The 27,455-nt window shown below is 42.8% G+C and overlaps 1 protein-coding gene across 1 annotated transcript in view; it reads right to left on the reverse strand.

The window, feature by feature from the left end:
• Dok5 (docking protein 5) overlaps window positions 1-27,455 on the reverse strand; it is a 142,161-nt gene that overhangs the window by 41,569 nt on the left and 73,137 nt on the right. Inside the window, exons 3-5 of the mRNA XM_021631241.2 lie at window positions 3,528-3,642; window positions 3,294-3,413; window positions 441-630 (exon numbers count right to left, since the gene is read on the reverse strand). Of these exons, the coding sequence (XP_021486916.1) occupies window positions 441-630; window positions 3,294-3,413; window positions 3,528-3,642 (425 nt within the window). The remainder of the gene's footprint in view (window positions 1-440; window positions 631-3,293; window positions 3,414-3,527; window positions 3,643-27,455) is intronic.

Here is a 27,455-nt window from a genome sequence, read left to right on the forward strand (position 1 = left end):
GAAGCAAAGCTCGCCAATAAAACTGTTCTGTCAACTGAGCCCTGAATGAAGCTATGCCTGCAGCCATCTCCACTCCTAGACTCTAAGTCATAACATACATGGATGCCTTTGCTTTTCACTTCTGGCTGATTCAAGCGCCTACTACTTTCTAGGCTCTCTCCCAGCTGTTCTTCCTTGTGCCTTTATTTATTCTTAATAACACTGTTATGACCGAATCCAGGTTATGTAGTCCCAGCGTACAGGTAGCTGTAGAAGCTTAACTCCCATTCTTCCCAGATCCACTACAAAGAAGAAATAAAATTTTATTCCACAACCGCTGGTGCCCGAGCACTGCTATAATCTTTCCAGAAGGCCACGGTTTCTGAATTTTCCAAAGTGATCTGAAGTGGACGGGGGTCAGCAGACACTGGGGAAGGGTGTGTGAGAACCCGTGAACTCACCTCCCCGCCTCAAAAGTGAACCACGTGGTGTCACGTCCATACCGCCGCAGGGCGCTTAGCGGCCAAGAGATGAGTTTGACTCTGGGATTCTGGATGTCCCAAAGACAGATGTACTCATATGTAATCTGCAAGGCACATTCGCCATGTACATCTAAGTTAGGAGATGGCATCAAATACACATTGAATCTCTCTGGGAGAAAAACAGAGGGTCAGTTCACAATTTCCAGAAACAAAAGAGCAAAAAACATCACAGGAACACAGAAGCTTTCAAAACTATGTACATGCTAGGGTTTGTTCGGCAGAACATTCAGCAAGGTGAAAGTTACAAATGAACTATCCCAGAAAAATACATTTTTAAACGCAGGTGTTATTACATAGCATAATGATACACTCCGGGTGTCAACACACTAAAGACTATTTACATGAACAGAGAGCTTTTTCAGGCTTTTTTTCATTTGCATCATAAAAAATATGCCAGTAAAAGACCAGAGCAATGAAACTACTAAAAGCAATTTTACCCCCTGCAGCTCACTCATTAATTACACCTACAGGTCTGTATTCACAAAAGGCACAGGTGCAAAAGGATGTGTTTGTGATTTGTGGTCCTAAGAGTCCTGATCAGCTTATGATTCTATAATCAGCTGAATCAAGCTGTACCCCAAATTACATAAGCCACACCCCACGGCAACAGCATGTAATTAACGGACCAGCAATTGTGAAGATGCCAAGGCATATACTTTAAAAAGTTTGAACAAAGGACTTTCTTTAGCCAACTCTGCAAAGAGCCAGCCCTTTGCTTCCAGGGGCAACTGTTGAAAATGTCACCAGGATTATGAAAACTAGCTGGTGACTGTAAAGAAGATCTCACCTGAACACAGTTACACTGCTTTTATTATTACTATTTAGAAAATCCATTGACATAAAAAGTTACAGAATCAAAAATCTCTAAGTGAAATAAGCGTAGAAATACAATGGCATTTGCAAGCACAACTCTGTGTGCTCATCCTATATTAGATCCTGGACATCTGGAAAGAGTGTGGTACTAACAATTTTATATTAGTTATGTTCTCAATTAGCTGTTTCATAAGAACAACCATCAAAAATCTCCATATTTTATTTGAACTTAGTAAGTAGTTATAGCAAGATTTTTTTTTTCCATGAATAGGATCAGGTACCTGCTATATAAGTTTTTTAAATTTAATTTAAAATATCAATAACCAAATGTTGAGTGCTTTCTAGAAACTATCATGAAACAGTTATGTCCCTTGAGATTTCTGGACCCATGGATACAAAACTGTTTTCCGTAAGTAAGAGGTAAAAGAGATCATTGTTAATGAATTTTCTTAGAGGCAAATTGATTTGCTTTAAGATAAATTAGCGGGGTTGCGGAAAGAGAGGTCTGTGATAGAGTGCTTGCCTAGCACACTCTTGGTGAGAAACCATTTTAATTGCCCTTATTTGAATGCCTACAAAATAAGATTATGAAGTACTTTCAAAGAAATAGTAGAGTTTTGTAAAAGCCTACAATAAGAGAAAACCCAAGCACTCAACATTGGCAGACAAAAAGGAAACCTTAGGCATGGTTCTTAATTTGCATTTCAGCACTGAGTTTCTACGACTCCACAGATACAAATGTGTGAAAGCTAAACGCTGAACCAGCCACTCCAGAGAGTGACAGCAACCAAGCTCTCCCACGCTTTCCATGCCAGGACTGTGTCCCCAGGGCCCTGGCCATCTCCCCTCTGTCCAGCATTACACTGACTGACTGAATGAGAGCCGATCTGGGGTGGGGTGAATGGCCTTGGCAAATGATTTCACCCCTCTGCATCTCCAGCCTCCTCAGTAAGAGCCAGCACTTCCGGGTCTTGATCCACACAGCTGTGCGGCAACAGACTGTGGCAGGTACAGTGCATCCAGCGTGAGCAAAGGCTGTCCATGTGTCATGAAGACACAGCCGTGGTTGGGAGGGGGAAACAGATTTAACTAACAACTAGACTGCGCACTGAGAGTACCAGTGCAATTTCACCTCGGTCGTGTCTGCCATCAATCCAGGTAACCCAGAGCCCTTTCCACTCTGAGATGGGCTCATAGATCAAGTCAGGCCCGGAAGCAGAACTGTGCAGTCCAATCTCCCTAGCCACTGGGCTCAGCTATTTGAAGATGAAGCTATTATTCCAGGCTTGTACTATGAATCAACATTGATTTTTGCTAAAATGTTCATGAATATTTTGGTCATTATTATTTTAAAAGATTTATTCCTAGATGCTGTGTTGAGCCGAGTTGGCTCAAGGGTTGAATATTTTTATCACAGATTTTTAAGTGGGTTTAAACTTGATGAAATATTGTTGGAGGGGGGAGTTAAATTCTGTTTAAAAACATTGGAAAGTGTTCAAACATATTTTAAGTGAAAAGGCAAGGTGAAAATCATCACAGTTTAAAGCCTGTACATTGTAAATGGAGCTTCACCATCACAGTCTGAATTCAAGCACTAATGTACATTTGGATCGAGGTGTTTAGCCCATCTATAAAATGGGGGAAGTCCTAACACCGATGGGCTGGGGCGCCTGTGCAAACATGGCAATTGAATATTCATAAGGCGTCTTCTATTCAGCTGGTACACTGCGTAGTCCTCAAAATTTCTGACAAAAGCCATTAGTGTGGATACTTTTTTATTATACATTACGAAACTTTTGAGGAAAACATTCCCTGCATTATTAACATTGATTGCTATTATAACTTACTTCATACATTTTTATAACTCACAGTGTACATAGTGATGATGACTTGTGCTTTATCATAAGGGAGAAAAACCGCTTATGAGAGAGATAAAAGGTGAAAACGTTGCATACATACCACTCTGCTCCCGCTCCACCCCGGTAGCCAGTAAATCAGGCTCTCCGAGGCTGATGTCATTGATTCTGGTCCCCACACACTCCATCTGGAGAACTTTGCACCACTCATCTGCCTCAAGATCTGTGGAGACAGCAACCAAACGAAACAAAACGCCCACAAAGGTATATTATCCTCTATGCCAGGTGCTCAAAGACGAAAGGCCAAAGACCCCTCCCCCACTTGCCTCAGACAAACCTGATTCACAAGCAAAGGTCTTCGAAGTGTCGTCATTGAAATAAATCCCTATAGCATGTTTCTTGGTGCTCTTTGGCAATCGGGCTACATTTTTCACATTGTTGAGTTCTGTTACCTGAAAAAAAAAAAATCAAGATTTGGATGTCTGGTCACACGCTCTGCACAAACACTTCCCACCCACCTGAGAGCAGAGAGCTCATCACCTGTGAGCCCAGCCCCACAGGACACATCTGCAGCTGTGAAGGCGAAGCATGAACTAGGAGGATGGGAGCAAAGCAAAGGTGATCCAGTCCAATCGTGGAATTATCACATCAGAGGTGAAGGGTCAAAAATCTCAAAAACTGCCCCCATGATCAACAGTCAAGCCATACATCACAGCTCAGAGACCCCATCACACACTTGCTCTCACTCTCTCTGACTTACTTTGAGTTCCTTTGTGCTTATGGGTCTCGGTTTTAGGATAGGAGAACACTGCACAGAACACAGTAGCAAAGATGCCCCGCTATCCACTCTGTGCCTTCCCCCCAACACATACAGAATCTTATCCACCGACACTTATAAAATCCCTCCCCTGAGACAAAGGATGTTAACTCATGGTGTATCCACCATGGAGGTTCTGCTAGGGTGAGATCCTGTCATAGTGGAAGGGGGCTGCCAGGAGGAAGGCGTATGTGGCTTTCTGGTAAGTATTTATTTACAAGATAAATAAGCCTTTCACAGTGGCAAGCTTAAACTCCCCTTAACACCCCCTTTAACTGTTATACAAAGGAATAGACCTCCCATCAATCTTGGCCTGCAGTGATGCTGGACCACCTCTCTCATCTATTACCCTAAATTCAATAAATGCCTGCCTTAGGAAATAACCCGGGAAGAGAAATAAACACCCTCCATGGGCACATTAATCTGATCATTTCATTTCCCGGCTTCTTAACCTCCAGTGGCCCTTCTTATAGTATAAATGCAAATTGATCAGCGTGAAATGCCACGGAGTGCCCCACAGAGGCTTTCCACGCCAGCATCTCCAGGGACTCTACAGGACATGGCTTATCCCCAGCCTGCAACAACCCCCTTGGCACTTACCACACACAACCGTTGGTTTGTTTTGTGTGTTTATTTTGGTGCCGGGACCCAACCTAAGCCACTGCCACCTCCTTATAATTATTTATTTGTCTCCCTACTTCTACTTTAAACCCCAGGAATTCGCTGTGCAAACAGCGTGTGATCTTTGAAACCTGGAGGCCTGATTCAGGCATTTTTTTTTAATGCACGAAACTTAACACCTCCAAGATTTCCAGTTACACTTGGCATGAAAATCCAAATCCTTGTGTCCAAATGACCACCTCGACCCTCTGTGTCCCCTCCACAGCCAACTCTCCAGCATGCTTCTACCATGTCCCCAAGTTTTCCATGGACTTGACAAACTGGACTCCACTCTGTGCAAGAATAAGCCATGTGGCTTCCCAGGCTTAGAGCCTCCCTTCCTCTCTACCTACTGCACTCCAGTCACACTAAATTAGATTTCAGTTACTCAGTGATTTCCTACTACGGGAACTCCACTCCAGTATCCAAGCTTTCCCAAGACAGACAATGCATACCTTCTGTGACTTCTTTCTCGACCCTCCGCTGGCTCTCTAGGTGACTGGTTTAGTTCTTGTCCTGCTAAGGACTGTTGGCTCCTCATGGCAGGCACTGTACTTACATAAGTTTCATTATTGATTCCCAGGGTCTAACGCAGAGCTTGTCTGTAGGGAGTTGAGCAAGACCCAAGAGAACGCTCCAGCAAATGTACACTGTTGACTTGGGCACAACCATGTCCAGGATTGCAAGGCCTCAGACTCATGGGGCATTTGCAAAGTTGGTTCCCCCACAGGGGCCAGGCTCAAGAGATTTGTTGTCACAGTTCTCAGGGGTCCCAGTATGATCATTCTGTGAAGGAGTGACCAGTGTGTGCAAAGAACAGCAACTGCAGTTTCCTCATCCCAGATGTTTAGAACCTGAGGCTGCTCCCTGACAAGCCCTCCAGACCAGCACACCCCTTCTGGCTGTGCTACACCTAATGGACCCAGTGAGGTTCTGGGTGGCTGAGGTAGCCAGCACTGCATCTGCTCCCACACTCTCTGTGTGCTTGTGTATCCATTTGTCTGCAGTTTCTTCCCTTGCAATTTCTTCATTCCCTCACTGCCTATAGCAAGGGCTTTATGCAGATCTTGTCCTCTCCTGGGAAGTCACTCAATCCATGGACCTTGTGAGCAAAAGACTAGACTCACCTACAAACTTATCGTGGAAGTCTGCTTCCCTGGGGCGACTGCCCCTGACCTTGTGGGGGCAGTCATTCCCTTTCCTAAGCTGCCATACATGGGACCTGAAGCTCTGCCTGATTTCCTGTTGTTATAATCACTATCTTGCCAGCTCCTAGGGAGACTTGAGTCATCTGGCAATGACTTCCTGATGGATGGCATCAAAGAAAAATGATCAGACCTCCGGGCAGCACATACTGAACCTCCTTGTGAGCTCCATCCTGGGCTTAGCATTTCCAGATAGTATGCCTGTTTGGTCTTCATCAAAGTCCTGGAGATGTATGTTAGTACTATCAGGATTTTTTCAGAGGTGGGAACTGAGGCTGAAGAAGGTTAAACTCATACCACCAAGTTCATGGCTAAGACCAGCAGAAGTCATTTGTGAAGCAAAGCAGATGGACACTTTCACCTCCTCTGAAACACTGACACTTAAAAGCTTGCAGCCCCAGAAGTCACCTTCTGCTTGAAGGCGTTAGTCTTTTTAACACAGCATCTTGCCTTTGGGACACAGGTAGGGCATGCATGCGCCAGGCTTTAGGCTGGCCCTCCACTGAGACATTACTTAAAGGAAGTCTGAAATGCAGCCATGACTTTGAAATATGTTGCTTCATTACATATCCATTAAGGGGCCAAGAGGAAGACATAAGTCATGGGAAACAGCCAGGAAATGCAGGAGAATTGCATGAGTCAGAACACAATTACCCATTCTGGAAATTGGTTTTGGTAATAAGCAAAGCGACACCCCCGCTCGCTGCTCCAGGGAGGAGAGTGACTGTTCACAGGGCAGGCAGGGTCAGGACTGCACGTGACAAAGGATGACTGGTTCCCAAAACAGAGGCGTATGCCAAGCTCAGAGCTCTGCACTGAGCGTGTGCACACTCCCCCATCCAGCCCCACCCACACATTTACACGTCTCGAGTTCAAAGGCGTTGCAGTCTAGACAGACCCTTGCTCAACGCACATGCTAAAGAGCATAAACACTCTCCACGGATACCACTGTGTCACATGACACTTTCAAAATGTGCTTTTTTTTTTCTTTTCTCGTTTTATTCTATAAACGACAACACTGGGACAGAATGGATAAAATGCTGTGCTTTTTTATTTATTTACTTATTTATTTATTTTACAAACAAACTATTTGCATGGGACAAATCAGGTTTTTGTAGCCAGGCTGCGTTTTTGATAAGGTTGCAGAGTCTTATTTGATAGAACTGTTATTTGAAAGGGTGGGGGGTGGGGGTGGGCTCCAGACCTGTGCCTAAACAGCAAAGGTGACTGTCAAAGATGGATTAAGTGACCTCAAAGAGGATGAGCAACAGAGCTTGTGCTAGTGACGTGACTCACTCACCTATCCTTCAATTTTCTCTGCAGGCTTTAGTAGTTTCCTTTCTGTTGTGATAAAGCACCCTGGCAGGAGCCATGTAAGGAAGGACGGCCTTATTTTGACTCACAGTTCCAGGAGTTTTACTGTCCACCATGGCAGGGAACGCATGGTGGAAAGAGAAAGAGGCCAACCCACAACACTGCTCTGGCAGCCCAGAATCAGAGAAAGAACAGGAAGTGTGGCCAGTCTGTCAAACCTCAAAGCCCGCCCCCCCCCCCCCCAGTGACGAACTTCCTCCAGTGAGGACCCATCTTCTCAACGCTCTGTCACCTCCCCAAACTCCACCACGGACTGGGGACTGAGTGTCAAACACATGAGCCTATGGGGGCCATTTCACATTCAAACCACACCGTGGTCCTTTAAGAGTCTCAGAAGGTTCAAATTTTCTTGTTCTGTTGCTCTCCTTGTGGAGTTCCTGTCCTCTCCAGCTCTTACTATTTCCCACTTCTTACATAAAATTCCATTCACTCTGCCCAACAGTTGGCCATCAGGCTCAGCATCTGCTTTAATAGTCTGCAGGGCAGAGGCTTTCAGAGGCCCTCTGTGGTAGGTTCCTAGTTTGTTTCCTGTTTTCTTCTTCTGGCTTTCAGAGGCCCTTCACAGATGTAGCCCATGGCAGTTCAGTGTCCAAGTGGATTACCTAGTAATGGGAAGAGGGACTGCCTCTGACATAATCTGATTGGCCTGCTCTTTGATCACCTCCTCCTGAGAGGGGAGCAGCCTTACCAGGCCACAGAAGAGGACAATGCAGCCACTCCTGATGAGAACTGATAGACTAAGATCAGAAAGGAGAGGAGAACCTCCCCTATCAGTGGACTTGGGGAGGGGCATGCATGCAGAAAGGGGAGGGAGGGTGGGAACGGGAGGGGGAGGGAAGGGCTTATGAGGGAATAATACAAAATGAATAAAGTGTAATTAATAAAAAATAAAAAAGTTTAAAAAAAAGAGTCTCAAAAGGTGTGGGTTTAATTCTTTTGTGGCGGAAAAGAACTTTTATAGTAATTGGGTGCTCTGTTGAATTGACTATCTATGTAGAATAGGCTTTGCATCGTGGTTTTTAGACAGATTAATTCCTTCAACATATAACGGTATCAAGGCTGGCACCACTCAGTTTAGTTGGAGCAGAAATATAGTCCTTCCCCAAGCAGCTTCCTTGTACTCGTCCCTAGTCCACACTATCTGATCTTTGGTTTGTTTCCTGTCTATCTATTCATTTACTCTTTTTTTTTTTTTTTTAGATCCTAGCATTTATTCTCAGTCAAGTGGGAGGCAGCATTACTACCCTTCCAAACTGAATTTTACATAAATAAAGTGACTAGCCAGCACAGAAGGGTGAGATATGCTGAGCTTGCTGCCCAGTGAAAGGGCATAGTTTGTGCTCAGGAAACTGCTACCTTTCTTTATAACAGGTTAAGGAAGCTCTGTTTTGAAGAAACTGTTGAAACAGGAGACCAAAGACCTGATGGAACGATTCTTGTGTGCTGCTGAGACCAAGCAGATGGGACTTAGGAAACAGCCGGTTTCAAGGGCCCTGAGGTAGGAACCAAATTATTTAGCAAGGACTCTGTCCACTGCCTTTAACACTGATTCCTGCCCTTCATTCCCTTCCATTCCAGAATAATCCAACCCTGCATGTACCTTATACCTGCACCACAGTTTCTCCGGGGGCTGTGCAAAGCAGAGAGTTCGAAGGAGATCAAGATCCTTCACCCTTTTTTCATTTTATTCTCTTCAACTTGATCAAAACTCCTTCTGTAACTTTCTTTTGGCAGGCAGTAGAAAAATACGACACACAAACAAATGTACAGTGTGAAACGGCCTGGCTGTAGTTCTCCTCGGCACATGCACATACAGGAAAGAGAAAACATGCATGCAGAGACTAATGTATTTATTCCTGAAACAGGAATAACTCAATGATTCAATAAAAGCAAGTGTGAAAAACAGAAAAAAAAATCAGTCTGTCTTGAATGGGGACATTTACTATTTTACATTACCCCTAAGGTTTAAATTTATTTTGATTGAGGTAAGAATGATATTCAGTGCTAGTTAGATGTCTAATAAACAAGGATTGGCACCTTTTTAAAACTACTGCAGAAGTTAAGTTGTTCCCCTCCATGTCTGAGCAAAGTCCCCACTTCAGCCCATACAGCACTGGCTGTGTTCCTTCTAATTGCACCCACACGCTGGTACTTCCATCATGGCCATCTCAATCTATGCTCACTTCTTTGAGAAGCAGCACCCCGATTTCTTGCTGCTGCATTTCCTTTCCTCGTTATCAGCTATCAGTACAGCTGTGCTTCATGCCTTCCCCTCTCTCCTGCACACACCCAAGAATGAGACTCTCATCAGGGACTTCGGAGAGAAGTGAAAAATAATCTGATTCATCACAGCAGAGAAATAGGGGGAAAGATAATCAGTCGCCATTACATGGATCCTCAGAAGAAGGTTGCCAGGCCAGACAATGTGGTCCCCAGCAGACTAAGCAAATTCCCTCTCTAGGCTGACCAGCGTCAGCACCTAAAGACTATGGATAAAGGGGAACACCCACAGAACACCCAGTCCCAGGGTGTGTAGGCTATGACCACAGGTAAATCACATTTCCCCTCCGGAGTCACAGAAAGAAGAGCTTTTCCCCCGTCACAGCTTCCTGTCACCTTCTGCCCACAGCACCATGACTCATCCTAATATCTAGCCAAAAGCGGGGTTATTTTCCCACTCTATTTCCCACATTTCTTTCTGACTCTGAAAACATAATGTTTGTCCTGACAATCTTTCCTAACAGAAGTCTATCTTAACTCTGCCAAAGCTTTACAAATTACTAAGGCTATGAACGCACATTTCTGATATGCTCCTCATAAAATTGATGTGTCATTGTTCCCACAGGAGATATAATGCAAGTTTAGAGAGAGAAGCCTGCGCAAGTGTGCGTGTGCATGTGTGTGTGTTTGTACAGTCTCCACTCATGCCTTTTGATTCTACTTTCTCTCACTATTCCATGACTCTCCAAGTTTGGGTAGGGAAATCCAAGACGAGCCTCAAGGCGTAAGAGAAAATATGAGGTCACCTGCAAATGCCATATTCCTCAGAGGGAAAAAGTTACTCTCTTTTCTTGAAGCTGCTAAAATTGATTTGCATGCAGCAAAGATTCCCCATCGACCATGCAACCACTCCTTAAGGAGACAGAACTGTAAGCTGCTGTTGAGGGTGAAGCATATCAGTAGTGAAGTCCTTTCTCCCACAAAACACCAGGTCCATAACGTACAAGTCAACCTATTTTCCAGAAATCAAGAAGCCAGGCAAATGCTCCCTGGTCCCAGAAGAGCGCAGAGCCCACCCCAGCTGCAGGAAACTACTAGATATTTCCCTACGACATCATCCTCTGCCAGCTCAGCAGAGGGCAACTGGAAGAAAAATCCTAGAGCCCACTTGCCCTTGAGCAGGAAGATGGAAGACCGAACGAAACAAGGCGGATAACTTGATGCTCAGACTTTCATGAGAAAGACAAGAGGGACTGACTGCTGACATCCTGCCAGCTCACCTCCCTAACAGGGCCTAGCCTAAGAGTTGAGAGGGCACTGGGACCACAAACAAGAGAATGGGGCAGCTAAGCCTCATTTCAAAGCACCCTCAGCGTGGCAGTCAGACAAGAACAGGTGCCAACAGTTACAGGCTCCTGAAAGTTTTAAGTGCCTCTCAGCTAGAATGTGCATGTACAAGTTCACAGGAGGGGGTATCACAGAGAAGGTTTGAGACACCCTCAGGATTTCCAGCCTGGCTGCCTGAAGGTCTTTTCCTGTTTGAAGGCTGCCCTTAAGTCGGGAGAAGGTGGTTGTTTTCTCGAATGCGATGATCCCAGCACAAAGTTCCAAGGCATGGAAGATACAAAGAAACAGATCCCAGCCATAAGTGCACACTATGTTGCTAGGGATTGATGCTAAAGAAACAGAGGTATATGAATCACATGTTAAGTTGTTAAGAAGTAATGCCTTACATGTGTTCAAAGCACTGGGGGTGGACACAAGGCATGAACAACAAAAAAATCAACAAAATACAAAGGAACAAATAGAAATTTTAGAATTTTTGGAAAATAATAGTTGAGTGGAGAAGTTCACCGGTGAGGATTGTTGATTATGGTTTGTCAACATGAGCCAAAATGGAGTCACCCAGAAGAGAAAATCTTGACTGAGAAATTGTTGCCATTGATTGGTCTGTGCGTGAGTCTGTTGGAGCATTTTCTTGATGAATGATTAATGCGGGGGTGCCCAGGCCACGGTGAGTCGTGCCACGCCTAGGACAGATGTTCCTGAATTGTATAAGAAACAAGATGAGCAAGCCATGGAGAGCAGTCCAGTAAGCAAAACTCCTGCATGGTGTCTGCTTCAGCTCCTGCGTCCAGGTCCCTGCTTCGTCTTCCCTTGATGGTGAAGTGTAACCCTTAAGCCCAATAAACATTTCCACAATCAGGATGCTTCAGTCAGTATTTTAGGACAATCACAGAGACCAAACTGGAGCAGAAGCTCAACACAAACTTGATGGAGAAGATAGGAGAGTTAATCTCAACACAGGTCATTTGACTTTATCCAATTAGACCATCACCTATACCAACATGTACATTAAGAAAGTTCTAGAAAACAAAAAAGAGGGACTAAAAATTTCTCTTAAGAAAGAATGACCCAAACCTCTTCAGTGTGTGGAGAAGGAAAGTAAGTCCAGCATATGCTAATTAACATGCATACAAAGAAACCCACAGTGCAGCACTTTGTAGCTAAATCCCTATTACAATCTCAAAAGCTAAAGGCAAAGAGCAAAATTTGAAATCAATGAAAGAATTAATTGGACCTCCCAAAGATCATCACAAGATTTCTCAGGTATCAGAAAAGAATAGAATGATGTAGCCCAAGATGAAAGGAATAAATAACAGCTCTATATCTGGCAAAACTGTTCTTCAGAAATAAAGGAGAAATAAGGACTTTCCTAAATGAAAGCTGAAGAGTTCACCGCTGCTTACCTTGCAAGAAATGCTAAAGGGGTCTTCCGACTGAAACAAGACTAAACAGAAACATTAATGTATGGAATTTGCTGATGAAGGTGTAGATAGACAAATATATACTGCTGTAATAATGTAAGGGTGCATTAATTATTAATTCTCGTATAGAAGCAAAAAAGCAGAGAACACTATAACCATAAAGTATATTCATGTGTACACAATATAAAAACATATTTTACATTAGTTTTATAAAGCAGAAGTTGAAGAATATAATATTTACATGATTTTATAATTGAAGTTATTAGGTTAAAAAAAAGAAAATTGAATCTAAAATGCTTTAACCTCTATCATAATAACATGTGTGCATGCAAACACACACATACACACACTCCTCATAAGAGATCCACCAAAGAAAGACTGCTGTAACAACAACAATAGCCAGGACGAAAGAGTCACAAAACAGACAGAAGACAGAAAATGGCAATTAAGCCTTGCATGTTGGTAGTTACTTAAGATGTAAATGTATTAAACCCCCTGATCAAAAGCACATGGCATGGCTTAATGAACAAATAAAGCCCAAATTAAAGAGCCACTTCAGACTCAAGGACACAGATAACCTGAGACTGAAAAATGCCTTCCATGAACATGAATACACACAAGGAAGGGAGGCTGGCTCTTCTTACATCATAAGAAATGAACTTCGACTCAAAAAAAGTGTTACAAAACATAAGAAAAGATATTGTATGATAAGGCATCAGTTCCCCCAAAACATATCTCAGTTGTAAATCCAGGCACCACCTCACAATAGAATATAAATAAACCTCGGGACAACAATGGGAGTGCCCACTTTTAGTAATGGCTGGAGCCTAAGACGGAAGACTAATGAGGGAGCAGAGAGTTTGCGCATCACTGAAGGGAAAGTGGTGCTAACAGATATACACAGAGGCTTCCACCAAACAGCAAGAGAATATGTTTTCTTCCTGGCAAACAGAACATTCTCCGGAACAGGCTACGCCTTAAGGATTAGTACCAGCTACTGTGGAGCTGAAACAGAAGGATGGCTAGGGGTTTGAGGCCAGTGTAGGTGACAGAAAATTTACGGGGGAAAAAAAATCCAAACAGGTAGAAATAGAATACTGCCCTTAAACAAATAATTGTTTAAAAGTGAGGTCAGAAGGAAAACTTAAAAATATCTTTTTAGATAGTCAAAATGAGAACCCAGCACACCATACTTGTGTGCTATGGTGAAGTCAGGACTAAGAGGGAAGGGGACAGCAGCACTTCCAACATTAAACAAAGAGACATCACTGAACAAACCAACGTTTTACCAGAAAGAACTGAAAAAGGAGATGGAAAAATTAAGCCCAGACTAAGCAGATGGAAACAATAAAAATTATGCAGAAATAAATTCAGTAGTAAGTAGAAAAGCAATTTAAAAATCAATGAAACTAAGAGTCGATTTTTAGGAAAACATTAACAAAATTGAAGAATCTTAGACAAAGAAAAAAAGAAGGCGGTATAAGTGACAGAAAACTTGGTGGTTCCCCCAAAATAAATAAAATCAGAAATGAAAGAGGTTTTAGGATTCCAGTGAACAGTTGAACAGAAAACACACTATAAAGATTAATTATAAAGAAGCAGAAAATCCAAAGACTTATAAATAGTGCAGAAATACAACCATTGATAATTATTTTAGAGTGTTTTTCAGCAAGTAAAGTCCAGGACCAGATTATTACACTGGTAAATTCTATTAAATATTTAAATAAGAAGCAAATGTTCATATTCCTTAAAAAGTTGTAGAGGAAGGAATGGTCAGATTGCATTTTATGAGACCAGCATCACCCTGATCCTCAAGCTAGACAAAAGCATTACAAGGAGAGAAACATAGCCAATGATCTGATTGGTATAGATGTAAAACTTTCAAAAAAAAAAAAAATGCTAGTAAACTAACTAACTTTGGCAGTAAAAAAAAAATCACATCTCACACATTCATTACTGAGATAGCGTTAATTCCTGGAATTCAAGGATGGTTCAACATAAGAAAGTGAATCAATCTAATATGAAACATAAACAGAAAAAAAAGATCACAATAAATAAATGGTAAAAGCATTTGCGAAAATTAGTAACAATCTAAGAATGGAAAGAAATTATCTCAACATAATGAGAATTAGACATGAAAAGCCCATATGCAACAACATGCCCAATGGTAAATAGCTGGGAGTTTTATCTGTAGGTTCAGAAACAACCCCAGACTTCCCATACTGAATGCTTTTAATGGGGCAGATGCTTGTGAACTATCTCCCAGACAAGGGATGAGTATCTAACACATGAAGGACGTCTACAACTTAGCAACGACAACAATGAAAGCCACAAAAAGTCTCAGTAGGTATTTTCCGGAAGAAAGAATTCAATGGAAAACAAGTAAATAAATCTCGACATCACTAATCATAACAATAACGCAAATTAACTGAAGAAATAATGAGACATCACATTCATTAGAATGGCTGTCATTAAAAAAACGAAAGCTGAAATATTTTGGTAAATATGGGTTCTATGGTAACAATATAAAATGGTTTGAGAACATATAGAAGACATAGATGTCTTTATCCATTGAAAATTGAATTACCAGGTCTCAGAATACCCACTTTGGGGCACCCATCCAAGGGAATTAAAGACGGAATTGTTGATTTTGGACATGAAGGGTAAAACTAACTTAAAGCCTTCAATACCTGCCACAAAATAACCAACATCCTGTTGAGCCCTCTTCCTTAAGGTCCACCCAACTCCCTCAAATCACACTGCCAGCTGGGGACCCAGGTTTCAAATTCACAAACGGGTGGGGGACATTTCACCTTCAAACCATAATGATCAGGAAGCAGCATTGCTGTTTCTACGCCCATGGCACCGTCCTGCACAACAGCAAAGATGAGAACGTGTTTTTCAACAGAGAAATGGGTAAAGAAAGGGTAGTGTAGACATAGATTGCAGTGCTACGCAGTCTGAACCAAGGAGGAAATCTTACCACTGACAAAATGAGTATAAACATTTAGTACTATCCTATATGAGCTCATCACAGCCACACAAATATTACCTGATTCTAGCCATGCGAGGAGTCTAGAACAGCCACAAATAGAAAGTGGTTGGTTGGAACAAGGGGAGCGGGGATTATTAAGTGGCTGTTTAATGGGCAGACTTCCAGGGGAACAAAATGAATAATTATAGAGATCTGGAGTACAATAATATCATTTGCACATGATTAACAATATTTGCCTTCACATTTTAAGGATAGGTTGGAAGCATAACACATGTGCGTCCTTGGGTTTGATCTCCAACACCCTGAAATTATTCAAAGGGTAGATGCCATTTTATGTGTGTGCATGCCTGTGCCTATTTTGCCACATACACATTTAAAGCAGCAACAGTGGGGGCTACAAAAAAAAACTGTTAAAATGCCATAACTGAAAATAATGTTTTTAAGTGTACTTTTTCACATTTAATTTTATTTCATCTGTAGAGGTGTTAAGTTTGCATGTATGTCTGTGCATCACGTATGTGCTTGATTCCCACAGAATCTAGAAAAGGATATCAGAACTAGAAAATACAAACTGTTGTGAGCTGCCATGTGATGTGGGTGCTGGGAACCAAACCCAGGTCCTCCTTAACAGCAACTGGTGCTCTTAATCTCTGATCCATGTCTCTAGCCCCTTCGTTGTATTTTTTTTAATGTTAATTTCAGTTTATTGCAAGTGATACTGATTTTAAATTAATGGCAGTAACAATTTTTTTCTCTTACAATGAATTTATTGAAACCAAAAGAGCTTTGATGATTTAAAACTTAAAGCAAATAAGCGTAGAGGTGATACAAAAATCAAACCCCCACAATGATAAAACTTTAAGGGAAAAATCCCCAATCTGTTTCTGCTACCGTTATGAAACTGACTTGTTTTCATTGACCTTCCTGAGTCAGCAGCCCGAAACGTGACCACGGAGACAAGAACACCACGAAGCAATTCTCATTTGCTAGGCAGGAGTGAACCAAATGTCGCCATGATCCACTTCCCCCTCAAGTATCCTAGGGGTCACCACCCAGAATGGGATGACTTGCTGTCTTTGCGGCTGTGGGTTCCGTTTCACAATTGTATTTCCCATGTGAGAGAGACAATAAAGTGCATCATACTTCATGGCCCAAGCAGAAACATCTGATAAGGGTGGCCTACAGGACAAATTACAGAGGGCAAGGTACTAATAGGAATGGATCCAGGTACAATGCTTTTATTATTGCCTAGACCAGGGGTGGGGGTGGAGGTGGGGGATGGCGGTGGAAGAAAATACCAGAAGACTGTGAGCTTAGTGTTATGTAAACAAATAGGTGCATTCTACATATTCTTCACATTAAAACAATAATAGGTAGGCAAACTGAGAAACCTTAAGTAACTTCTGCTTCTTTGGGCAGGGGGGGGGTGGTGGTGTGTGTGGTGTGTGTGTGTCACCTGCTTGGTTGCTTTTTGGATTTAATAATGACATTCCTTTGATGCCTTAACTTTCTCTTCTTTTTCCAGAACGTATTTGAGGTCATCAACTCCAGAAATGTTCTTCTTGAAATGGAGCCAAAGTCTGTAGCTATCGAGGAAGACCAAAACAATCTATAGGATGTACTGAAAACATCAATATTGAGACATTTAAAAAGTTTGATTTTTCTTATAAGTTGGATGTTTACTTTCAAAAGCCCAACATAGGCTTTCATTTCATTTGATTTTGGATAACCTGGGGGTAAACAACTATGAACAAAATTGGAATTCATAGAACACAGAGGCTCCTTGAAAATTCAGTTGACAAAAGAAAATGATGTCTTTGCAGGAACTTTTCTTGTGCTTAAAGTACTTGTCTGAACGTGGCAGTTTGAGAAGAAAGGGCTAAGACATGCTTGTGATAAATAGTTTTCTCTATCTCCAACATTTGGAGGCATTTAAACCAAACCAAAGGCGCATTTGGCAGCTCACATCAGACTTTATCTTCAGCAACAGATTGGGTTATTTATCAATAATGGTTCACTCCTTCTGAGCCCTTCCAATTGTTTCCTGATGGCTTTAGACTTGGCCACCCCATGTGTGTTACTCAACAGCATGTGAGCTAAGCCACTTGCAAGAAGACCCTCGCCTGTACATATAACTAGCTAGCTTCCTTCTTGAGTTTGAGCTCTCCAACCCCAGAAAAAAAAAAATCTTCTCCTCCTCCTTCCTAGGTCTCAGCAGGCTGCAAAATCAAGACTGAGTCAATCTATCCGACTGTTGTCATTCTATCGACAGCCAACCAGATCCCTGACCAGATCCCTGACAGGCACAAATCAAAAGATAAACATGCGTTGCGGTAAGCCACCAAGACTTTGGAATTATCACCACAGCAGATGTGGCTAATACAGCCTCTATTTGATTGCCTGGCTGCCAAGACTTTTCAGAATTTTATTCTCAAATATCAAGCCAATATTTTGCAATGATGTTGCTTCTTCTATCCAAGAGGCTGGATTCCCAACACAAATACACACAGTAGTCATGGGCTATATTAAAACTTTGGTTATCAGTTCTGATTTAGAAGTTGAGTGATTTAATACCATTTTCTCAACTCAGTGTACTGAAAAGCTGGTCTAATCCATTGAAGACATGAATCCCACCCTAATGCTCATCTCAATAGTGACAGTTTTATGTCAAGTTCCCAGGAGAAGCCACACCACAGATCACTACACAATTGCAGGGGACCCCTCCATTCTCAGGGCGAGGTAACATCCTTACTACTAAACAAAATACAGAGAGCCTTGTATTGAGAACCCACCAAGTAATGTAAGCAGCATTCCACAGGGAGAGGTAGGTCTCTACTCAGACTGGAGCTTCTGGCTTTGAAACAGCGGATGAATGAACAGAATGTCTGAAGACGTCAACAGTTAAACACAACTGAAGATGCAAACGCTTTTGGAGACGGCATGATGATCGGCAGGCCCTAAGCTGTGTCTTCGAAAGGCTTCACTTCAGCTGAGGATGTAGCCCAGCAGAAGGGAGCAGGCCAAACCCTTGCAGAGGCTCAGCACGTGCAGAGCCCGTCCTCTGAAGCACGGTCAGGCTAAATCGATCCCATCGCTAAAACAAAAGCCACTCTCCACTTCCAGCAGCCACCAACAGTGAACACAGTGACAAAACGATAGAAGCACATCACTCAGGGGTAGGAAAGCAGGCTTCCAAATCTTCATTTCTAAGTTAGAATAAAGTACCAGTTTAAGAACAAATGTCTCATCAGCTACATCTACCTCCCCTACTTGAGCCTTTAGTGTTTGCAAAGGAGTTCAGTCTCCCAAAGGATTTTCCTCTAATGTGGACACACTTGGCATCGTGGTTTTAAAGCTCAGGCCACCACCAACATCATCTTCTTCCTGTCAGGCCTAGCGCAGGGCCCATAGACCAATCACATCTGGTAAAATAGAGGGTCAAGGCTACAGTCCTGTGAAGCATTGCCTGGGTGCACCTGTGTAGGCAGCACCCCGACCAGCGGAAAAACATAATCAATTGCAGCCGTTCTCTCCTCTCCACGGCCAGTACTTGCCACTGACCCTCTCACCACTGGCTAGTTTTATCTCTTAAAGGCAATAAACAAAAAAATTCCTCCATGTAAATACAATCACATCATGGTTTGTTTGTTTGTTTGTTTGTTTGTTTTTGGCTTCTGTGTTCTTTCATCTCATATTGATAAAAGTCAAGCATGTGGCCAAATACCTAAGAAGCTTTGGTGACTATTTCTTAAACACAGAACCAACTTTTTTTTTTTTTTTTTACATCCAACATTATTTATTCTTTTAAGAATTTCGGGCATGTCTACAACATACCTTTATCATATGCACCCTCCTCCGTTCTCCCTGTTCCAATTCATCTTATGACTTTCCTCATGACGCTTCCCAATTTAATGTCCTTTATAAAAAACATGACTATAATCCACTGAGACCCATTAGAGCTGCCCTCCCGAGTATGGTCAATGCACCAGAAACCACTCCCCTAAAGAAACCTTAATCTTCACCCCCAGCAGCCATCAACAGCCAACAACTCCTCAGCTAGAAGCAGAGCCTCATGAGCGACCCCTACCTCCTTTCCTGCTAGACATTCACTGGCCTGATCTTGTGCAGCCACTACGGGTGCTTTGAGTTCTCAAGTACAGTGTCCTGTCCTTAACAGCCTCTGGCCCTACAGTCCTTCAGCTCCCCTCCTTGCGGATATAGGATATGATCTAGACGTCCTGTCTGTGGCTCACCAACACTTGTTCTCTGTATTTTGGATCTGTTGTGAGTCTCACAGAGCTGATATTTACAAATGTATTCACTTTACTATATGTGTTAAATGTATTAAAATTGTATGATGAGGAATACTGCTATTTCAGGAACTACTTCCATCCCCTTGTAGTCTTCCTATCTCCTTTAAATCCTTTAGTCAAAATAATAATAATAATAATAATAATAATAATAATAATAAATAATAGGCCGAGTGGTGGTGGCACACACCTTTAATCCCAGCACTTGAAGCTAGAAGCAATACAGAGGGAAAAAAAAAGCCTTTGTTTTCAGCCTTCTGTTCATTTCTGAAGGGATTTTGGCATTTATGGGTGTTTTTTTTTTTTTGCAGAGATTTATTTTGAATACTTTCAACAAAACATGCCGAAAGACAAACACAGCCATGCATCCTCCACCTCAAATCAGCACTAACAACCCACTCCACATTAGTTTTATTTGCTTCATTTCCTTCTCCACATACAGATGTAGTGCAAGCTCTTGAGAGCCTGCACACATAAACACTCATTTGTGGTTGACATTTTTTGAAAGTAAATTACAGTCATCACATGTATCATCTCCACGGCTCCAATAAGAATTTCTTATGAATAACAAGGTTCGCATCACTGAACTGTTATCTATGCAGTTAAGAAAGAAGACAAGAATTCCTTGTTATCTAATTTATATCTCATGTATGAAATTTCCTGAAGTTTCTCTGAGCTGCGTCGATGCCCACACACATCTCCTCCGTGTAGGACCCAGTTAGAACTTGGAAAGGGCATTTGCTCTTGTATCTCTGGGCCTCTCAGTTGCAGAGAGTCTTCCACACTTAGTAAATGATGTCTGCCCTCAGAAAAGATCATGTCAGACTTCGTGTGGAATGCTCCACATGGTAGACTTCTTTGTTTTTCCCACGATGCCTCTCTATAACAGACATTACAACTATTAAGTATAGGACAGGCACTGGCGATGTGGCTCAGTGGTAGAGCGACTTGCTTAGTGTGTACAAAATCTTACACTTTGTTTCCAGGACATAGGTCAGTGGGTGGACAGGTAAGTAGGTAGGTGATAGATAGATAGATCATACATACATACGTAAGTACGCACATACGTACATACACATGACAGATGATAGACAGATGTGTACATATATAGACAGGTGATAGATGGTAGGTGATAGATAATAAATAATTGATGACAGATGATTCATAGATATGTTGATTAATAGATGATAAGTAGGTAGGTAGATACAAGACGATTGATAAACACAAAGATATGTAGAAAATAGGTAGGTAGATAGATGGATAGTAAACAGTAGGCAATTGATAGATGTGTTTGTTGACTTGTGGGAGATAGTAGATGACATAAACGGTAGATTACAGATAGACAGTTAATAAGTGATGGTAAGTCATGTATGTAGGTATATAGATGATAGCAATATATTGACAGTAGATGATAGATAGATAGATAGATAGATAGATAGATAGATAGGCAGACATGGGTAGATGATAGAAGAGAGATGACAGGTAGTCAGATGGATGGTAGAAATAGATATCATTCACATCAGCTTCTATGCACCTTGTAAGTGCTGTTGCATGCCCATCTATCTTTTTTTATTTCAAAACATGCGAGCCTAAGGAATTTTAATCAAGTGAGTAAGTCTCACTGTCCTGTGTGTATACTGGCATAAATGCACATCATTTAGCCTTGCAATCGTCTCTACAAAGGGGCACCCTCCTCAGGCTTTTGCCGGTATGCCCTCAGGTGTTACACACACACACACACACACACACACACACAGCCCGCTGAGGACGGGGATCATGTCTCTGGACTCCAAGCCACCACGTGCCCTCGTGGAATTCCCAGCAAGCACAACCCAAGCTGATCACAGCCGTGAGTTCTGTTTATGACATGATAAGAAATGGGCACAGGTGGAGAGGACGGTCCCTTTAGCTTACATTTCTGATGAGATTGAAATGGGCGATGCTCAGACTCTCGACCCTTTGGTAATTCCTGTACTCCATCATGAGCCAGGCACTGAAGTTATCACCCTGAATCACAGCATCTCCCCTTCAACAGACTCTGGACAGATGGTGTGGGCGGGCCAGCTCGCCTTTCCTGAAGCAGTGTAGGAAATAACAGAAGGCTGCCTTGTCGGGTGGCATGCTTTCTGGCTCCAGTGTCTGATCGTGTTGGAAGGTACTGCCTGAAAATCAGTCTGAAAAAAAAATCTGATTCACTCATTTCAAGATACAGCCCAACAGCAGATTTTCCTCCCACGCTCCCTAAATTCCTCTCAGAGAAATGGCTCTCCTTCCCCTGCTGGAAGCGACAAAGCTACGCCCGAAGACTGTGTAGTGGACGGTCCCTAGAACTTCCAGAACATTCTCACATACCTCTCTAAAACCCAGCCAAATTGTCCCTATAACCTTCCCAGAGGTCACTGTATTGAAGAAAGCTGGTACTACCTGAATGAAGCTAGACTGAATCGTTTGAAAAACATAACCTTGTCTTTAGAGCCCATCGGAGCTGGTCTTGTTCACAGAACATTTAATGACCCGCGGAACCAGCGTCTTCTCTTTGCTTTTGTTCACCTTCCGCACAGAAGCGCTTCCCAGCCATGCCCCGACAAGCTCCCGTGCTCCCTTTACTGGCATGCAGGGTCCCTCCAGCGGCACCATCCCTGACTGCTCTATTTAAAAGCTGGGTCCTCTTCTCCAACCGCGACCGTTCCCTTTCCTGACTTCGCTTTCTCTCTGGCATTTACACCAAGTTTTCCCCTGAGTTAGCAGCGTTAGGAACCGTGAGCTTCGACATTCTCTTTTTTGGGGGGTGGGGAGTGTTGTTTCGTTTTTCAAGACAGGACTTCTCTGTGTAGTCTTGGCTCTCCTGGACTCACTTTGTAGACCAGGCTGGACTTGAACTCACAGCCTGTCTCTGCCTCCCAAGTGCTGGGATTAAAGGTGAGTGCCACCATGCCCGGCTGAGTACAACATTCTTAAGGACTCCTCGGGTGGGCATTGCCACCAGATTCCATGAACACAAGAGGAATGGTAGCTACCTCAACAATGTGCTCCAACCTGGTCTATTCCTAACCAGTGGCAGGGGACACTGGACTGGAAACCAGGCAGGAGGATTCCCAAGAATTATGTATATCAAGCCCATGTGAGTGAAAGGAAAGGGTACAAGGAGTCTAATCCAAAATATCCAAAAGCTTCCAGAGTGAGAGGGTCATTCTCAGCCTTGTCTGGGGCAATCTGCAGAGCTCTGGGTAACAGATACTGTAATGAAGCCATAACAATGCCTGTGACTAACGTTTATCTAGTTCCGAGTTGACATGCCAAGGATCGAGTTATACTTCATATCAACTACAGTCCTCAATCTTTTCCATAATTTTTATATTGAACATAAAGGAAAGTTGAACCGTGAGGGTTTTAACTTGTCCCCACAACTGGTAAAGAGCGGAGACAGGAGTTCAAATACAGACAAGTAGGGTACTCTGCTTAGCCCCCCAACACCACTAAGTAAGTAAAGGAGCAAAGAGGGCTCAACTCTACAGTTAGGACTGGGGACCCCTGTGGTGGGTTTCAAGGACAGGCAGGGGCTTAAGGGGGAAAATAAACAGAAATAAATTTCCAAGCAAAATAATTTGCTCAGTCACGAACTGAGCTATAAGCTGAAATAAACCATTTCTTCCCCAAGGTGTTTATGACATCATAGGAAAAGCTGTGTGTGTGTGTGTGTGTGTGTGTGTGTGTGTGTGTGTGTGTGATGTGAGTGTGTATGTAGAGTGTGTGTGTGTGTGTGTGTTGCAAAGGTTACCACGTGTGCCAGGTGTTCCCAGTACAATGGGCCTGCAGTGTCACTGGAATCTTAAGGTAAAGGGCACCATGTGGGAGCTGTGTGTAGCTGGGCATTTATTGTGGCCTTAACCTTAGGCAGGTGGGAATCAGAGAAGAGGACAAAAAATGGGATCAGGAGAGCCCCACAGTCCATGGGCCAATGAGTGGCTGATCTCTCCCCTTGGTTAGAGCGGATCTAGGGGAAAGGCAGGAAAGACTATTATTGTACACATCACCACAGGCCCATGAAGAGAAAGAAATAGCAAACGCCCTCCCATTTCTGATAAATCTTAAGTATGCCCACCAACTTAAAACTACTAAAAATAGGCTGCAAATTAATTTGTCTCTTTCAAAGCTACATGCCAGATGTCTTATTCGTCTCCTAAGTGATAGTGTTTGCTGAAATAAATGTTTAACAGGCAGCAATTAGCAAAGTGGCCATACTTTAAAAGTTTAATTTGCTGTTAAGAGGGTTTTGCAATAACAACTTGGGGAACAATCATGAAGTACACAATTCAATTTTCCAAATGGATAATTTTGCAACTAGATGAAGAAACGGTTGAAATTTCATCTAGAGTTTCAAGGGGAGAGTCACTCAATTGGAGGTTTAAAGGCAAATTCCCTTGAGGAACAGGGAATGTGTGCGATGGAATCATGCGATTAGTAGGCGCTGCCTGGAAAGATTCAGCCCTGCCCTGGTGAGCTGTTGTCTGAAGACATCCGGGCAAATGAGGACCTGACTTCCAAGGCCGCCTGTTTTCTGCTTGTGGTAATTTATAGATCATGATTTATTTATGTTTACCAAGTGAAAATGAGACCACTGCCTAAAAGGCAATTTTCTGCCTTGCCTTTGTTGGCTGAATCCTAATTATTTTTTCCCTTGTGGGACTGAGTGAATTAAGTGAGCGATTCACTTTGTGTATGCAAATTGAAAATCTCTGCAGAAGCCTCAAATTACTTCATTCTTAGGGAAAAAATGAAGGCCATTATGCTACTGAAAATGAAGAGGCATAAACCCCTTCGACTTTTGTAGGTCATCTTCAAAATGAAGACAGTATAAAAACTGTCCCTTTCTGAGCCCACCACAGGCCCTGAAGTGTTACTAAGTAACCCACTAAATTAAATTATAGTTATTATTATCACATAATTATGATGCTTCAGATTTTAGGGCACTCTTATAAACATTTCTATTTAAAAATTTCAAAAGAGTTTTATATAACGCATTCTAAAACTTTTAACTTTTTCACACTGACTTTTCTATAAAAATAAGAATGGCTAAAAGGCAGAGATGGTGGTTAGAGAGGAACCAGCAAACTGAGGATTGCTGAAGCTGAATGCAAAGTCCTGAGCCCAAAGCACTGTTTTCACTCTCGACTGCTTAGAGCCTCTGAACACAGGCGCTGTGGGCGAGTGTTTTCTACCACACTTCTGAACAAAGAACAAGTCTAGACAGTCGCAGCCCAACCCCTGTATTAGTGGGTTTCTGTCTTTCTAAAAATATCCCTGTATCCTTGGTCATTTAAAATAAACCAAACTCATGCCTGTCGGAGTGACAAATTTGAACTGTCTACTGAAGAGTGTTCTTTATTTGTAGAAGTAAAACAACGGGAATGTATCCATTTGACCTGGGTCCTCCTTTTTACGGAGGTGCCTCCACTACAGCGTGTGGCATCTGAGGCTTGTAGAAGGGACTCTGGCAGGCAGAGGGGCTGCCTAAGTTGGCTGTGCCTGTTTGATCCCAGACAAGCTTTCTAGAAAAGAATGCAGGAGTTAGCATGGTTTTCGGACCAAGGGAGACACAAGGTCTTCCTGAGAATCAAATTCTTATCAATGAAACATCAGAAACACTCCTGTGCATCAGTTTGTGGAAGAAATTGCAATGGATGAGAGCAATCCATCCTCTGGAGCATTTTTATTAAGGAAGCATACTCATATGCTATCATCAGGGACTGCTTGTGTCACAAACCAGAATATTCTGAATGTCAAAGGCATTGACACTACAACTTACGCACAACCCACCAAGAGCGTGAAAGAAGCCTTGGTTCAGATTCTCCTTACACACAATGTGCAGTGAATCACCCTATTTCCCTTTGGAGATGTGATCTCCATATGTATGACAATGTGGTTCTACATGTTCCACAGGGCAAATGATCTGAAAAGCATGTATTAACCTATTAGTCATGTTTATGGAGATAGAGACTAGGGCCTGACATCAGATTTTGTTTCCTAGTTTTATGACACTTTCCAGAACTGTTGAGATTTATCTGAAGGGAGATGTGCTGTTTTATAAAAATCCTAAATTATAACTTTACGAACTGTGAAGACTGAAGGATGGGAGCAACCTCTGCCAATACAACATCATGAGCATCAGTCACGAGCATCGGTGTGTCAGGGCCTCCATGCAGTGGACCAGCAGACTAACTCAGGATGGGTCCAGGAGAGTCACAGGGGAGGAGGGGACAAGGCAGAGATTGTGAGAAATGGTCACTTTTTGCTACGTAGACCAGGAAAGGCAGAAGTTCTGTGCAGAGGGAAGACTGCAATCTTGACCAGAGGCTGGACACAGAGGAGAGAAAGAAGAGCGAGAATCCAGGATGCTTTCCTAGACTCTGCTATGAATAGCTGCATGGATCTAGGTGCCAAACCACAAGCCAGGAAACCGCAGAGTGGAATCAAGCTTAGGTGGAAAGAAAGTTAATTCTGTTTTGAGCACACATCAGGGAACTTGAGCGTGTGTACCCCTTTGCCTTACAAAAGTACCTAAATCAGGAAAATGGGGGGCTGTACCCCAGTTTGCTTCTTCTCCCTATTCACCCTACACCAGAACTGTGGGTCTGGATGGGCTTACAACTGGAGAACTTATCTACACATAAGCATCATTCCATATATGGAGATGTGCAGCCATGCTCTTGTGCACGAAAGGACACTTTCAGAATACAACCTGGTGGATAATTTCATGTGTGAACAGAGGACAGCTACCCAGCATATATCTCAGCTTTGAAAGGAAAGCCTAGGATATATCCTGAGATTTCAGAAAGACGTCTTACAGCCGGCTACATCAAAAGAGGAAGTGTTCAGAGAATGGAAAACTAAGTAAAAAATAATGAGTCAAATCATTACCAGGGAAAGAATTCTGACCCAAATATATACACAGAAGATGAGAGGGCATAGGAACAGAGAGTAAGAGAAGGAGAGAGGGAGAGGAAAAAGGAGAGGGAGGGGGTGGGATTAGGTTGATTACAGAGAAATAAAAAGTCCTTTTTTGGGCAGTGGCCATTAGCTCACTGTGAAGAACATAGAGTCTCATTTCATCAAAATCTAAGAACACAGTGTGACGTCGATCCTGGGAAACACAAGAGTAGTTTCCAGTAAACACTAGTCATTAATGCAGGATGGGGACAGAACAATAAACCAAAAGGGGCTTGATAAAATGACCAAAGTCAGAATGCAAATGAGAAAGCTGTGGCTTTAAAATCCCGTGTGTGTGTGTGTGCTGCAGTGGGACAGTCATTCCTTGCTGTTTACTGTTGACACGCTGGTGGGCCCAGTGGACACTGGAGAATGAGGACATGGATAAAAGCAGCATGTTCCTGGTGGGGCTTTGTTAGAATCAAATTTATTTGTTTGATGGGATGCTTGGAATAAAAGGAGAGGAGGAGAGGAAAATAACCATGGGAGGGGGTGGAAAAGAGAGAGAGAGAGGGAAAGAGAGGGTGGGGAGGGGATAAAGAAAAAGGAAGGAGGGAAGGAAAAGAAGGAGAGGAAAGGGAGAGCAGCAGAAACTGTAAAAGGGAGAGGAGAACAGGAAGAGAAGAGAGTAAGGGGGAGGGGAGGGAATGGAGAACCTTTAACAACTACATAAGAGATGCACAGTAACAGACACAGAGGCAAAACCAGGATAGAACCCAGGCCTTCTCAGCAAGCAGGGGAGCAGCCCCTCCTACCTTAGAGTGTGCCCTGATCAGCTCCATTCCCCACAAAGTAAAGCGTGGAAAAAAAAAAACCTGTTTCTCCTGGCAGGGTCAGACACTTTCCTTCCTGAATGAACACAGGGAGTTCGAATTTCAGAAGAAGGACAGGGACCACATCTAAAGTCACCGGAGTCCTCAGGTTGTCAC

Source organism: Meriones unguiculatus, chromosome 4 (assembly GCF_030254825.1).
Source record: "Meriones unguiculatus strain TT.TT164.6M chromosome 4, Bangor_MerUng_6.1, whole genome shotgun sequence".
Taxonomy (NCBI): domain Eukaryota; kingdom Metazoa; phylum Chordata; class Mammalia; order Rodentia; family Muridae; genus Meriones; species Meriones unguiculatus.